The following is a 16,228-nucleotide window of genomic DNA, read 5'->3' as shown; positions in this document are numbered from 1 at the left end:
AAAAATAGCATTCTGGATTATGGAAGAACTTTCCTTTGACATTCAAAAACTCCACCACAAAGTTAAAAAGAAAAGTATCCAATAATACTGCTCCTTAAAAGATTAAATGATAATGTGTAGAGTTTAGTCCTTACAGAAGAAACAAAGTGAAAATCGTAAGTTAGAAAAAATAACTTTGGGGAATATAGCTCCACCTCTTTCTCTATACTACTGTTTAGACTTAACCTCTCTCTGACTCAGCTTAACCACTCAAAAAGCCATGGACCATCACTGTGCTTTAAGATATGTCTACTAGGATTAATACAATGTGCTTTCAGACTCTGAACCATGTCTAGATTCCTGTGAACTCTTCATAAAGGATTATTTGTTCTGTAGATCATGTTGCACTGAATTACAATGGGTTATGCCAGATTTATCTGAACTCTAAAATAAATCCTAATAAAAATGACAGTAATAGAGTCAGTTATTTAGGAAATACTTAGACAAGTACCTAAATCTTCTATTGTCTTCTTCCCTATTTTTGCCAAGATTAGTAAATTAAGTGATATTTTATGAATTATCTAAGTCTCATTAAGTCATATTTAATCATTATTGTCAAGATTAATTAGGAAATTTACCTGTAACTGTTAACTATCTTTCTTAATGGTATAGACAAAAATAAAACAGCGTAATCTAGCAAACCTGAGTTTCAAACAATTGCCAACCTTCCATCATTACTTTGCAGAACTGAAAAGTCATACCTTCAACTAAAGAAGTGAGGAGGGTGACATTGGCTGCTTTCCGTCTTCCTGCTGGCAAGTTTAAGCCAAGCCTATCCAGTTTCTCTCTCAGGCAGCGGCCCCCATTCTTGGATTTTGCTCTGCCCCAAAACAAATAAAAACTAGGTTTTAAAAGTTCACATTCTGAAAAAAACTTATGAGAAGACTTGACTACATGGGCATTACAACATCAGATGGAAGACATAAGGGCTAAGGGTTAAGAGTGTGGCATCAGAGCAGTTAGCAGACACACCATCCCAGAAAACACCTTTGTCTTACCTTCTCAAAATGCCTCCCAAGAGTGAAGCATTGAGGCACTCAGGGGGTGAGAGGCGCCTCTTTACCTCAGCAATGGTCACCTTGTATTTGGAAGTAGAACTGAGAAGGGACAAACGGCCAGGGACAGAGCAAAACAAGTCTGTGGGGTTGACCACACAGGTGCCACCTTGGGAGGAAAAAGTATATAATGTGTTAGCAACATGACAGTAGATAACTGCATGAGAGACAGTTAATATCAAGAGATGACTCTGGACTTGTGAATACATGATAGCAGTCATACTCATACATCATGCACATCATCTCAGAGAGCGGCCCTGAAGATGTCTTTTCAAATATATCCCAGGGCTTTACCTTTCCAATATCATACAGAAAATGTTTGCGAGGGTACAATTGTAATTTTAGAGAAAACTGGCATCCTATGAGGTGTGGACTCACTTACTGGTGTTACTTTTGACTTCATCCACACCAAGAAACACTTCAATTAATTAAAATACTGAATCCAATAGTTAACCCCAAAAAAGGGGTTAACCACTCTTTATCTGTGGTTGTGTGTTTATGTGCCCACATAGATGCACACACACATAACTTTCCCAAAATGTTTGAGAACTGCCATCTCCTTTCCCTTCTCCATCTACCAACTAACTCCCAGGTACCACTAAAATGCATTTGCCCATTTCCAGGAATTTCCAGCCCCTACAGGTGATGATCGGGCAAATCCCCCTATCATGTGTTAGCCCGCAATATCAGCACACACAGGCAAATGCAGGATAAGACCTAAAACATCGTAGCAGTAACACTCAAGTGTTAGTTGCCAGTAATAATTTCGTGCTGTTATCATCATTATTACTATTAGGGAGAAAACCAAAGATAACTGTTGATAGCAAAATTGCCAAAGCAATTTTGCCATACTGGGGTTCCTGGAACAGAAGCTTTCTGTCTCCAAGCCTAGAAAGCCCCTTGAACATCAATGTCCTCCAGGAACAACAGAGTACATTCCCCTAATCTCAGGCAGCTGCTGCTGACTGAAGTAGACTTGAGGACCAAAGGGAGACATCGCTGAGGAGAATTTACTGCTGCACAATTCCTCTCCTACTGCAAAAATCCTGACCTAATGTCAACCCTGTTAGCATGGTGGCTATGTGGCCCTGGGATGCAATGCTGCCTCCTCGTGCATTGAGCAATATGAGGGCAGAGTTTTTAAGGTTAAAGGCAAATTTAAATTCAAAGTTGGCTTTTCTGAGCATGCATTTGATTTCTTCAGTTATGAACAATCTTAAGGCTCATCTCCAGGAAAGGGTCAAGATCTATGAGGGAAAAGAGAGAAAGAAAAGTAGGTGGGGGAAGAAAAATGGTCAAAAGAGTGTTGTTCAAAATCTTTTTACTCAAAATGTGGTCCTCAATGGACATTTTTAAGGAGCTTGTTAGAAGTTCAGAATCTTAGGACAAAACCCAGACTTTCTGAGTCAGAATCTGGTTTTTAATGAGACCCCCAGGTGGTTCATGGGCTTGTTAAAGTTTGAGAAGTACTAGACTAGGACTCACCACTTGCTTCTCAGGTAGCTCCTACCCTCCTTTACTAAGCAGCATAGATGGAACGTTACATCTAATGGAGTCTCTGGCATTCAGATTCAGGTGTGTTCCTTGGGCATAGTGGCTAAAGAACATGGGAGGACATTTGAAAAGGCAAAGGGATCCAGACCTGGAGGGCGAGACCAGGCTAACCTTGGCCCACTCTTAAAATGTTTCTACCCCTCTACTTTCTGGAATTCTTCCTGGCTGTCTTATGGTCATTGAAGTTTCTCCTAAAAGAGCTGGAATCCAAGGTTTCTTTACCTGAAAATTCTGAGATTGTCGATCACTCTGAATGCCCCTACCCCCAAACAGGAGAGAGGAGAGTAGGAATGTTAGAGCAGCCAACCCTCTCCAGGCTGAAAGTTAGATCCTGTACACTTGGCCAAAATTCCCATGCCAGTGCCTAGAAACCTGCCCTCAGTTTGAAACCCGAGAGGTCATAATCTGTATTGTCAAACTGGAATCCTTTTTTTTTGGAGTCAAACTTGTAGCCAGCACCATGGAGAACCATGCGAACACCTGCTTCAAGAGCTGAAAACACAATTCTCCTGCTTCTGCACTTTGCATTTCCAGAGAGTTTGAAACCAAAATATAATAACAATAATAAAGTTTTCCCAGATTCACTAAAAGCATTTAAAAAATAAACTCAGTGACTTCTCAATAGTTGATATGAACAAGAAAGCAATATGAACAGTTATCAATGAATCTGGATTTTAGAACTGTACTGTGAGACTTATGACCTTGATTACTTTAGGATTTAGGATAGTCTGAAACAAAAATATTAAACAAACAAAAATTCAGTGTCTATATCCAAAATTGACATAGTCTCTGCCAATCATAAACAAATTTGTATTTTTACGTAACCCCCTTTCTCTTGAAAACTAGCCAGTATACAATTGAGAACACATGGAATCTCACCCAATCAGTCTCAAGTTTATTATGAGTGAGAGAAGAAAGTGTTTGACTGTAGGTATGCATTGCTTTCCTGGCTGATAAGGAAAGGAAAAGACAATCCTAATATTCAGTGCGTTAAAAACCTAATTTAGGGAGATGCAGAAAATTATCATTTTTGTAAAATAAGTTAAAAGAAGCTCTCTTTTATCGGAAAATTGTCCCTTTCAGCAAAGATAACCCTGTGTGCAAAAAGCCAGCTGCTCCCAGGGAAACCACTGAGTCTGCTACCTAGCCATGTGCTAACTCCCTGGGCCCTGAGTCTTTCTCTCCTACATCCAGGTTGGGCTTCTGGTTTATGCTCAAATAGGCATTATAAGGTATGTTACACCGGCTGCATATTAAGAGTATGCTTTATGCACACACAAATTGCCTGAAGGATTTATTTTGTATTCAGGATTAGCTATCAACTCTAGAGTCTTTTATTTTTTATGTCACAGCATCTTTAAAGGGAATTTCTGTTGCTTTGATACTTGGCATTGCTGCAGCCTTGGGGAACTCTCATCTTGGCTAAAGATTTGGCAACTTGTAGAGTTTACAGCAACATGGAGAACCTGATATCTTTCTTCTCAGTGGTTTATTTTTTAGGAGAGCAGAAAAAAATTAAAAGGCCAATATAATGAGTGTTATATTTGGAATGAAGGTACTGAAGAGGTGGGACTTCTTTAAGGGGAGGCAGACTACAGATGGAAATGATGAGATCTCAAAGAAGGAAAGACATGAAACAGTGGACCACAGCAAGCTTGAAATTCTATTTGAAGTTCCTCCTGGTGCCTGTGTTGCATGTCAGCTCTTACTGAAATTGTTTGGTATTAATTCTAGATCCAGCACCCAGTTAGAGATGTCTTTGGTGCCACAGCTAGGGTATTCATAAGGAACTCCTCCAGAGTTTATCTCTTTTCCATTATAGTGCACAGAAGCAATACTTCTATGGAGGTCACTATTTTTAAATTTGAAATTTGGAGATAGGGCTCCCTATTTCCAGTGAAACTGCAAATTCTGATGGGTAGCTATGGTGACAGTTCCAGAAATCAGGAACTATCTACTGAAGGTCACTTGTCTAGAACATGGCTTTCATAAGTCAGCCAAAGATTTACTGTAGGTGTGACAAAACCAGTCACAAAATACGGAGATGCAGATCCTCCGGCTGCCATACCTTGTTAGATCCTTTGCGGCCTGAAGAAGCACGGGTTGGGGCTGCGCTTTTCTTGGTGTAGCTGGGGACGTCTGACCCTGTGTCCGCAGGCACAATGTGAGGTAGTAGAAAGAGTACTGGGCTACAAGTAAAAACCTGGCCAACTAGCAACCCACTAGACCTTGGGTCTCTCTGGGTCTCAGTCTGTCCATCTGAAAAATGGGGATGCTCACACAAGCTCTACTTATCTCCCTACTTTGCGAGTAGGTGCAATGGGAAATGGCCGCACGTGTGCTCAGCAACCTGTGTAAAGACCACCCAACCCCGCCATTGTGCTGAGCAACTACCACGTCGTAGGGTGCGAGCTGCGCAGTGGAATAAGTCTCCCACCCACCATTTGCGCTGCAACTGTATGGAACAGCCAAGCGCCGACGCCTGGGAGCGCTTTTCCTCTTCTCATTCAAGGCAATTAGGGCAAAGGAAACAGCGGCGGCTGTCTCCAAGGAGCTGCGGCTCCCTGGGCGCCCCTAAAGCTGCTTCTGAGCCACACGCCCAGTCTCCGCGCCTCCCCCCTGTGAGCACACGCTCGGCTGTGGCAAGAGGCCCAGCGCGCTCTCCAGGTGCGATCAATACTTCCTCGCGGGCTTCCGGGCGCAGGGCCGGTGCGCTCAGCCTCTCCAAAGCCGCAGCGCCGCCCCACTCGTTGCCGCGTCGGTGTTGACATAATTAGACCAAATCTTGAGAGCAAAATAAATGTTCTGTTCGCCTTACAGCCAAACAGATGTTTACAATTCAAATGAAAGAAATACAAACGGCAGGGACTTTTTTTTCTCCCCTTCTTCATCTCAAGTGATCGCTCGTTTTTTCTGACACATTAAAAATGTGTAAGCGATTACACGAGTTTCCTGTCCTTGTTTATTCTGCAGTTGCATTTCTGCGAGGTGTGCGCGTGAGCTGGGTGGTATAGGATCAATCTCGGCCGCTTGCCCTCTAGCCTCTCGCCCTTCCCTATCCTCCTCCCCCATTTGACCCCCTCCCGCCACAGCAGTAGGTATTAATTGTAATCAAACAGCAAAGGGGTGGGTGGAGGGGGGGCTTACTTGTAATCAAGCAGGCCTTTGATGATGTGTCAACAGCGAATTGTGCTGTTTGGGGGAAGGATATACCGTTACAGGTATAACTAGATTACCAGGGCTGAATGAGCTCCTCCCGGTGCAGTTTCCAGGCAGAACAAAAGAAAGGGAGGTTTGCACAGGGAGACCTGCTGGTTTAATGTGGCGGTGGGTGCGTAACAGTGTGCATAGGGGATTAATCCCCATTCCTCAATGCAGAGGGTGCACTGGCTTTTGGTGATTTTCAAAACGGTAAAGAAATTAGAGAGAAATCTGTAGGCTACAGGAAAGCAGCTCCCTCGAACGAACCCCAACCCCCAATGATTTCCTACAAACCATGCCTCTAGATTCTCTGGTACACGAGTTTTAGACTTCATGGTAAGGAAATTGAATTTTAAATCTGCTGCATATGAATTTGGGGACTGGGAGGGCAGGCCAGGCTCCAGGTGTATCTCTGGACCTATTTTCACCCACAGTGGATAAGTCTTAGAGATGAATTCTGGCCAGTTCTAGCAGAGAGAGAGATGATTCAAGGTAGACTCTCTCTAGTCTGTAAGCGCTGACAAAGACGGAGAAACAAGACTTCCCACCTTCCTCCAATCTTACTCCTTCCAGGAGCTGCTGAAAGAGCCAAGAGCTCTCTCTAATCCGGATTCCAAGGCTCAGGGCCCTCGAGAAATCCGAGACGAAGAAAAGTGTACCCTTCCGTCCAAGCAACCTGCGGACCGCCATGAGGGAGGCAAAAGGGAAGAGCGGTTAGGTCCATCCCCCCTGTTGTTGGTAGACTGGGCGATTCAAGCTAAAGCTCCATTTCGAAGATGCATTTTAAAATATATCTATTAAATCAGGTCTGACAATGTTTGTACGTGGCATAAATGCCTCCGCCTTTGCATGCCAGTCACCTTTAAGTGATCTGACAAACTCTAACTCTTAAAACGTACAGAGTTCAGATCATATTAATTCCCCCAAAATGTTTTGATTCGAAGTAGTTTGTATTTTGTGTAGCCACGGGCAATCAGGAAAACGCTCCTGCCTGCCAGTGGCCGGGTCCGTTCCCTCTCCGCGTGGCCCAGAGGCTACTGCAGTGTTTAAGCTTCTGAAATTAGCCTGGGGCTGCAAGGCAGAATGATCACAAAGCGAAACAAGAGCCCTTCCCCTCTTCGCTTTTTTCATTTTTTCTCGCACCCCCCCCCCCTTTTTTTTAGTTTGCCATCCTGATTTCACAAAAGAGAACAGGGCCAAAATGTCACTTTCCACCCACATATGGAAAGACTGGGTCTTCTCATCTCACCTCCACCCTCTTCTGAATGCCACAGCCCACTACCCAATTGAACTCCTGCCTTGGGATTCCAGTCTGGATCTATTTATTGTTAGCTTCATCATCATCATCATCATTGTCGTCAACATTGTTCGCCTATTATTAAATACTCAGAGCAAGAAATGAAAGGGACCGGCGCCTGACAAAGGGGGGGGGGGGGCATGAGTGATCCTCAGAAGATTTCACCGGAAAAAGAAGAGTGGGTTTTCTTTTCTTTTTTTAATGATTAAAAACACCGACGACTCCCGTAAATAGAAGCCTCATTTCTTCAAGAGATGCCTTTTGAAACTCGGTATCTGAATATTCAACGAAGGCAAAGCTCCACTCTGTACGTACAACATTAATATGATCTCTGCAGAATTTGCTACTCAGAAATATTAACATATCAAAGCCGACGCCTGAGGCGAAAGAAGCTATCGATACGCGAGCACGGGGTAAAGTAAAGATTATTGGTTCTGATGGTTGGAGTGGCGGAGCTGCGGGCAAAATCGCGCACACCGTTAACTGAGCGGGAGCGCGCGGGGAGCTGCGCCTGCGAGGCGGTGGCAAATATTTTAACTAGGTGGTAATTACCACGCCCTTGCCCCCTCTTTCACGGATTCTTTGGCTATCAGGCCTTCATTATCCAGGCCTTCAAAACCAATGTGATCGCCACTTAACAATGTGAGTTAGGGAAATGGTATTTTGTTCTTTAGGAGCTGAAGTGGCCAAATTTAAAGAATAACTGAGACCCTCCCAAACCCTCCACACCACTGCAAACTTGAACAGCCTCTCCCTGATGAAATCACACAAGGTACATAGGCATTTGTGTTTCTTCAAGAAGAACATTTGGGGGTCTTTGGAAGTTAAATCTATTTTTTTTTTTCTTCCCACAGTACATTTTGGAAATCATTAGAAATGTAAATTTATCCAGGAACTTAGCAGGACAGACAAAACGCTAAAAACTTGTGCTTTTCAAAAAATTGTGTTTTATGGGGAAAATCATCCATGTATAATGTGTGGACTGAGAAAGAAACAGACATTCTCATCTAAGCTGTTCTGCAATAGTGGATTACATGAGGAATAACAGTATGGCAGAGCATTTTAGTTAATTTACTTTTGATTTTTGACCAAGGTGGCCTGAGCTATTGATATTAAGAGTCCTGTGCACCATTGTGACTTAAGAGAGTAGTTTTTGTAGCATTTCTTCAATAAAAGGAGAGCTTTAGGGATTGCCAGTTAGCTCACTTGGGAGATCCTGGTGCTGACAAAAAAGGAGAATTTTGAGACGAGGGGCTGGGTGGGTTCTGGAAGGACATGTACATCCTTATAAGGCAACACTTTCTTGCTATTCGCTTGTAAATTAAAATCAATCATTTCAGAGTAAACAAACACACATAGACACACACCCTTCTCTCCAGGACTCAACCAGGTTAATTCGCCTTTCTCTGAGACATGTGGAAATGAAGTAACATATCGGTTAAATTCTGAATTCCTTCGAAGGGGTGTGTGCGTGTGGAGAGGGGGGTATAATTAGGCTTTAGTCAAACAGTACAGACATAAACCCCAAATTATTACATCCCCTTTCTCTTGTGGTGCAACACTTTTCTCCTACAAGATCAATATTTGGTTTAAAATAGCGGATTCAGCTGTGATTTTTAGGTGAAACAATAGGTATTGGATTCTACAAAAGTAATAAAACTTAACCTAAAGAAGACCATTTCTGTTGCTCTGATAAGGTGAGACCCACAGCTCGCACCTTGTAGATCCCTAAGAGCTTTGGCACTTTTGGGGAAGATGGTGAGGGGTAAGATCGTGTCCTCTAAATCTCTGTCCGGAAATTCAACTGATTCTACAGCCACCTCCTCTCCAGCTCTCGCCCTCGGTCTCAAATAATTCACACCCTCTGTCAGCTGTCTTACTATCTGATGAAATTTCCAAGCATTTGAGAAGATGATCTTGTAGCAAGTGCGTAACTAAATGCAAAAACGGCAGTAGCGCGAGCCCGGCTCTGGGAGGAGCGAGCTCCCGTCCTTAATTAGTGGCGCTGTCCTTCAGCACCACCGACATCGTGCGTCCTGAGATCTCTGCCTCACCTTTAGTTTTATTGGTCTCAACAGATCCCGATCAGCACGTCTCACCTGGCCCCCTTTTCACTGTGTATTCTTTTCGCGGTGTATTTTTTTTTTTTTTAATCAGTGTGTATATTTTATTTAACATTCCCCAATCTTGAGCCAATTTTATACCATTTTTATATGGCTGAGTACTGGTCTAGCTAGCAAGCTTAATATACCTCATTAAAAAAAAATTGAGTAATACTAGTAATTAGTTTAAAAACAATAGTTTCAAAGTCTCTCTAAGGTGAAAAAACAGAGTTGAATAGCATTTTAAAATTAGTGTAAACTCCAGTTATTCACTATGACAATAGCCACGTTCCAAACGGAAAGCACCCTTTGTTTTCTTGCCCCGTAAATTTAAATAGAATTTCACATTGGACTGATGAAATTCAGGTCATGAAATCTGTAGTTTGAACACAGAAGAACCCATTGCTTTCTCCCAGTACATTTCTCTCTTCAGGAAAGCAAATATTTCAAGAAACTTTGAAAGAGCTGGAGAGGGGCTGAAGGACATTTATTTGGTACCATCAGAAATGACTCAGGTTTTAGTAGCTTGGTTACTAAAGACAACTGAGGACTCGGAGTGGGAATTAGTCTTGGTGAATAGGCCACATCTTATTAATTCGTATGAAGCTGGGATAACAGCTGGTCCCTCTTGTGTGATTCTCGGGTTACTCGGCTCACTAGGAAAATAAACTTCAGAGGCTCTGGGTACAGTTAAGTGGAGAAACCAGCAAAGTCTGCACTGCCTTGAGGCCCTGAGAATGTCATAGTTCACAACCTTTTGTCAAAATGGAACATCTGAGGCGCAGCCCCCTTCAGTGTTTGAGCTGAAAGCAACAGCTCTCTTCTTTCCTTTTTCTTCCTCCCCCAACCCCCACCTTCCTATTCCATGGGTAACTCTGGGTTCAGATGTGTTCCTCAACAGATGGGAAGAAGAAAGCTTTATCCGGTACAGTTAACACCACCTCCTCCTTCCACCCTCCCTTAGAGAAAGAAATGTTCTGGACACTTAGAAAAATAAGGGTAGCTACAATATTGGTGTTTCATTAGCTTTCCCTAAAGCCTGAACGATCTAGCCTTTCACAAAATCCCCCAAAGCCTCAAGCTAACACCATCACCTCAAACACCCAGGCTGTGGCTGGCACATTTAGGGCTAAAAGAGACCAGAAATTCTGCTTGAGGTTGTGGTATTGGTGATAGGGGAAAGGAGTGTGAGAAGTTTGTTTCTTTTGTTTTTGTTTTTATTTTATTTTATTTATTTTTTTGACTCTAACTTTGATTTTGTCACTGTTCTATGAGGAGCAGCAATATCTTGTATCACAAGTCTTTTGGGCACAACCTAGGTTCAAAACACAATGGAAGAAGGGAGGCTTTTTTATGTGAGTATGCCTGTGTGGGACTAGAACCATTGACTAAGAGTAGCTGATTTTTAATCATCAGATGAGAAATCTGATGTTTGAAAGCATCTCCAGATTTTCAAAACAAAGTAATAGATAAGAGAAGAATGTTGAAGGTTAACATATTGTTACTCACCTCTTCTTATCACTCCACCTTGGCCGTTGAGAACTAGCCCACACTGGGCTTCCACCGAGCCCTTAATAAAAGAAACAGAAATCACTTAATAGGTACTGATATGTATGACCACGTGGGTAAAGTGTTTCAGATGGTCCCATCCCTGAACCTCATCTCAGTAGATATTTAAAAGCAATCATTGAACCGAAGCAAGCTTGCCAGCAAAACAATTTTAAGAAAAAAAATTGTGAGAAAAACCACAGTCTAAAAGTTGTATAAATCTTAAGGTATGCATTTTACATCACCATACAATATTACACTTCAAAGTGCCTGAGAGCCTTTCATCTTGGCATAAGAGAATAAGAAGCCCTTTGAGTCCCCATCAAGGCACATAGCATATACACAGACAATGTATACTCAGCACTTTCTGAGTGGAGCGAATTATACCTAGGGGTGTCACGTCTGGGACTGTGGGTTTCTTGAGGGCTCAGAGGAGCTATTTCATATTCAGGATTTAAGATATCTTATGGCAGTTCTATTTTACCCCAAATGTATAAACATACCATAATGCTATCCAAAATGGGCATTACAGAGAAAATACCTTCAGGTTCACTCACTCTAGATCTTCAGGCTCCTAGTAGATTGAGGACTCATTTGAGCTGGAAAGATGGAAAGGGTTTGCTGATTTTTGATTAAGAAAAATAAAAACTTCTCTCTGTCTGCCTTTTTTTTTTTTTTGGAATCGAAATGTGTTAAAGGCTCATTTTCCTTTACAAACAAACGAGGTATTGGACATGAAAGAGGCCTTGAAGGGTGTTAACCTACCCAACAGCCCGTGAAGAGTTAAGTAAATGCGGAGAGAGTCGGTGCATAATAAAAACCCACTTTACAAAACAACCTTTACAGCCCTGGCTCCCTTTCGCCTTCCCATTTTCACCATATTGAAGCAGGCCTGTAAGACCCCCCTTTTCAACCTACTCACGAGTTCTTTCTTATTTTAAATGTTCTGCCTTAAAGTGATTATCAAATCAATATGAAAAAAAAAACTTGGAGACTGGGCATAAATTAAAGCAGTGATGGGAAAAGGTGTGACAGTTTCCTTTGTTGGCCATAGCAAATCTTTTTAGGAGACTCAAAGATGGAACTGAAGCCACAAGACTGTTTGCATCTGTTAGGCAGACTTAGACTGCCCTCCAAACCATTGGACTTGCACTTAAAATTCTGTGCAGGGAAAAGTATATTTACATTTGTTGCATTTGAAATGAGGCATATGCTGATGAATGTTTTAAAAAGGAAGAAATAAAAGGAGAGAGACGGGTTTCTCCCACATGCCCCCTCCCCATTTCTCCTTTTAAAAGTAGCTATGACTCTCTTTTTCATTCCACCAACGAGGTTCAGGAAGAGTGGAAGAAAATAACTCACCAGATTTACAAACTTACTTTATAGAATATGGTATGATATATACATACACAGAATATATATAAACCTATCTATCTATCTATCTATCTATCTATCTATCTATCTATCTATCTATCTATCTATCTATCTATCTATCACATGCCATGCTCTAGTTTTTCAAGTATTTTGGAGTGTTTTCCTCAGTATGAATAATATTGCCTCAGTATGAGTAATAAAAGGCAAAAGGGAGATTAAGTATAGGATTAAGAATTGAGTATAAGATTAACAAAATATTTCAAAATATCTGAGTGTAGAAGGTAAAGGACCTCGAAGCTCTCCATAAGAGTGAACCACATTTCCTCCCATTCTCTGGCGCACCATTAAACTGTGTATTTTCTTAGAAGAAACGAATCTTGGTCTCTTTGCTTAACAAACTATCCCCCCTCATAAGTAAAACATGTTGTTTGGTCAGATGACATTGCATAAATGACCAGTTGAATGGCACTAAGTCGAAAATTGGATAAACTACGGTGTCCTTTTGCACGGGATTTGCTCTTTGTCTGGTGCTTGCAAATGTTCTAATCCCCCCTTTTGAAAAATGCTCAGCTTTGTGCCTAGCACAGAAAAAAAATTTGTACAGATACAAAAAAATCAGCAGCAGACGCTGCTATTAAAAGGAGTAAATAGGTTTTAGTTGAGCTAGGCATTGAATGGCAGATTTTTCCCCTCTTGAGACATAAGGGGATACTTGTGAAAAATGTAAAAATGGCCTGAGTGTATAAAATTATTTCGTAAATGTACATGTAGAAAGTCAAGGTTTATGGAGCCATATCTTCCTTCTAGTGCACCGATATTGCAGCTATTTCTCTTTGTTGGGACCGTAAGGGCTTTCACTTTAATTTAAAAATATTCTCCTGCCCAGAGATAAAAGAGGGGAAAAGATTTTCTGTGCGCAACAAGGGATCTCTTATGTCTCCAACTTGTGGTTTTGGAATACCTCTCCGTTAATCACGGAAAGTGTGAAGAAGATGGCCAACTTTGTACAGACTGAAAAAGTAGAAATGTCAGGTAGAGCTGCACTTTAAGCTGAAAGAAGCTACAAATTTGGGTCTTCTGAATTCTCTGTGGGTTTGTTTGTCTGACAATACGATTGAATAATTATAAATTCTATTGTTAGCAAAAAACGTGCAAAAATGTGAAATGCCTGGATCCAAGAAAGAAAGTAGAAGAGATCGTTTGAGTAAAGGCCTCCACAGTATCTGAATTCCTTCCTTCCTCCCACCCTTCCTCCTCTTCTTCCTTCCTTTTATCCTTTCTTGCTCCCTGCCTCTTTCTCCCTCTCCTCCTTTCTTTGTTCCTTCATTTTTGTCTTTATAAGGGGCTGCATCTTATGTGAAATGTAATGGCCTGAAGAGAAAAAAAAATAAAGTGAATCATCCAACTGGGCTGCGGCTTTGGACTCTTATCAAACAGAGAGAATTAGGCTCAACACTACAACCTGGCAACGTGCATTGTGCGGGTTCTTTCATTGGGGTCGTTTTTTGAGGCTTTCATTTGTGATTCTTTACTTTCCACAGCAATCTAGTGTATTTGGTGAAACTTTTGGTAATGCTCAGCAACCCAACAATTTCCGGAGAACAAAATATCCCACCGTTAATATTAAGATCCCCGCAAGCTCGTGCTGGGTCAAAAGCCTAGGACGCATGGGTAGAACCTGTACAGTGCAGAGACTGAGGGTGCGATTGGTTATCAACTTATCGGGTCTTACTCTGAGTTCAGTTGGCTCAACCCCAGCCTCCTTGGTCTCCCTCACCCCATACCCTCCGGATCAGAAATGTGGATTCAGGAAAGACTTCTGTGAAGACAGACCGAAGGTGGGGGCCGCAGCTAGCCGGACTCCCGCGCGTCCGGGTGAAATGCCTGGATCCAATGAGAGGGACAGAATGGAGAATGGTCACACTCCTCCTTTAATTGCTTGATAACTTTTCATAAGTGGGATGTGTGCGTGCGTGTGCGTGTCCGTGTGTGTGTGTGTGTGTGTGTGTGAGAGAGAGAGAGAGAGAGAGAGAGAGAGAGAGAGAGAGAGAGAGAGAGAGAGAGAAGACGGCTGACGGAGCATTAATGGAGCGGGAGGGGGAAGGCGAAGAGGGGAGGGCGCAGACAAATTCGCTGCATGCATGCTTATTTACCTGCAAGTCGTCTGCTCCCGCGGCGGCCAGCCCCAGGCTGGGCCCTGGCAGGAGTCTTTGATCTGGGTGCATTCCATACTGAGAGCCATGGCTCATGAGGGACAGGTCGTGGCGGCGGTAGGCATCGAGGCAGCCCAGCTCCCGCCTCTGCTCGTCCAGGCAGGACGACTTGAGCGCCCGCGCATTGTGCAGGTTAATAAAGTCGGTGGGCTCCCCGTGGTGGATCTGCTGGTAGTACTGTTGAGAATGGTGGAGAGAGTTCAGAGAGTAGGCGTCGGGGGTGACGGCCGGGTGGCTGTGCTGGAACTCGTAATGGAAGGACTGGTGGTGGAGCGGGGTGTACTGATGGTTAGTGGAGAAGTAGGGGGACGCAAACTCGGTGCCCGTGGTGGAGTAAGTTAAAGGAGAGGAGGAGGAATAGGCGACTGTGGAATTGGCTACGGACTCCAGACAGCCAAGCTGCATCAAACGGTAGCTGTTTGATCCGTCGTGACGTATCTGGAAGGAAGAGGGGGAAAAGGGAGAGCAGAAAAACTTGAGGTTTGTCATTTTGCAACCAAGGCTACGTTCTTCCAGAGCCAGCAGCTTTCTCTGGCTCTCCAAAGAGAGCAAGAGCTCAGGGCTCGGGCCGAGCCGCAGCCTGGGCTCAGCGCCTTTGCCAGAAAGCCTTTGCGAACAGGCGAACTGGGGGTGGGCGGCCTCGTCCTCACAGTGGAGAGAGAGGAAAAAAAATCCCCCACCCTATATAGGTGCGGGTGACACCACACACGCACACACACGCACACACACAGACACACACGCACAGACACACACAGCCCCTGTCCAACTTGTGCATGGAGCTGGGCGTTGGGAGCCAGGTTTGCAACTGACTCCGGGGTCATGTGGAGCAGAAGGGGAGAGTCCACTGGCAGAGCGCTGGCCGGCGCCTCGCCACTCCAACCAGATCCCAACACCGAAATCCTGTGCCTGTCCATACTGAGATGATCGGCAGGAGCTGCTCAAAATCGTTGCCACATATTAAAAAAAAAAAAAAAAAGAAAGAAAAGAAAAGAAAAGAAAAAAATCCGGTCGTGCAACTTGCTCACTTCCTTAGCCATTTGGGGGAGGGAATCCGACCCCCCCACCCCTTTTCTGCTTCCCTATTCTTGAATAAGCCCATTCCAAAAGGGGTGCGCTGTTCCCCACCCTCTTGTCCACCTACGCCCCCCCATCATTCCTTTTCTTTTTCTTTCTGAGAATCTTTTTTCCATCTCTATCTCTTTCTCCTCATCGCCCCCCCCCCCCACAGCCTTCCTTATTATTAGGATTATGTTTTCCCCCTCATTATAGCAAATGTTTCTTAGCGTGGCATAGAGTTGCCCTTCCTGGCGACAGATGTCATAACGAACTTTCTCCCCTTTCCTTCCTTAACTTCCCCCTAAAGCCAGATTATAATTAAACGTAACGGTCCAATATAGATTAGAGACAGGGGAAGCTGCCACCGCCGCCGCCACCGCCGCCGCCGCCACACACACGCGCGCTCAGAAAAAAAAAAAAAAAAAAAAAAAAAAGTAATAATACCTCGGCATCGTGGACTAGTCCCGGAAAGGTAGTTGACATGTTGGGTTTCTCCGAAAGCTTACGATGCAATTTCCCCCTCCAAAAAAAGAATCGGGAAAAAAATCCAAACTTCTTGTATTTTCCAAATTTTTTTTTTTTTAAGGAAAAAAAAATGTTCTATAGATAGGATTTAAATTGTAATGGTTTTGCCCGGATCAGATAGCTCCTTCCCTCGTACCCACTTAAAAACCTGTAGGAACAAAATTTTCCCTCTGCACAAAAGCAGCTCCCTGGAACAGATTTTGTACTTGCTGAGTATTTCTTTGGCTGATGTCGTAGGTCCCTTGGTAATATAGAAGTTTTGAA

General features: G+C 43.2%; 1 protein-coding gene across 1 annotated transcript in view; it reads right to left on the bottom strand.

Annotated features, from left to right (window-relative positions):
• The window catches only part of TFAP2D (transcription factor AP-2 delta), a 62,635-nt gene extending 46,713 nt beyond the window's left edge, over nt 1-15,922 (bottom strand). Inside the window, exons 1-5 of the mRNA XM_063098129.1 lie at nt 15,884-15,922; nt 14,324-14,821; nt 10,758-10,818; nt 1,038-1,203; nt 741-859 (exon numbers count right to left, since the gene is read on the bottom strand). Of these exons, the coding sequence (XP_062954199.1) occupies nt 741-859; nt 1,038-1,203; nt 10,758-10,818; nt 14,324-14,821; nt 15,884-15,922 (883 nt within the window). The remainder of the gene's footprint in view (nt 1-740; nt 860-1,037; nt 1,204-10,757; nt 10,819-14,323; nt 14,822-15,883) is intronic.
• Between the last annotated feature and the right edge of the window lie 306 nt (nt 15,923-16,228).

The sequence above is a fragment of the Cynocephalus volans genome, chromosome 5 (genome assembly GCF_027409185.1).
Source record: "Cynocephalus volans isolate mCynVol1 chromosome 5, mCynVol1.pri, whole genome shotgun sequence".
Classification (NCBI taxonomy): domain Eukaryota; kingdom Metazoa; phylum Chordata; class Mammalia; order Dermoptera; family Cynocephalidae; genus Cynocephalus; species Cynocephalus volans.
The sequence above is the reverse complement of the archived record's forward strand: the minus strand, read 5'-3'. Positions and strand labels throughout refer to the sequence as shown.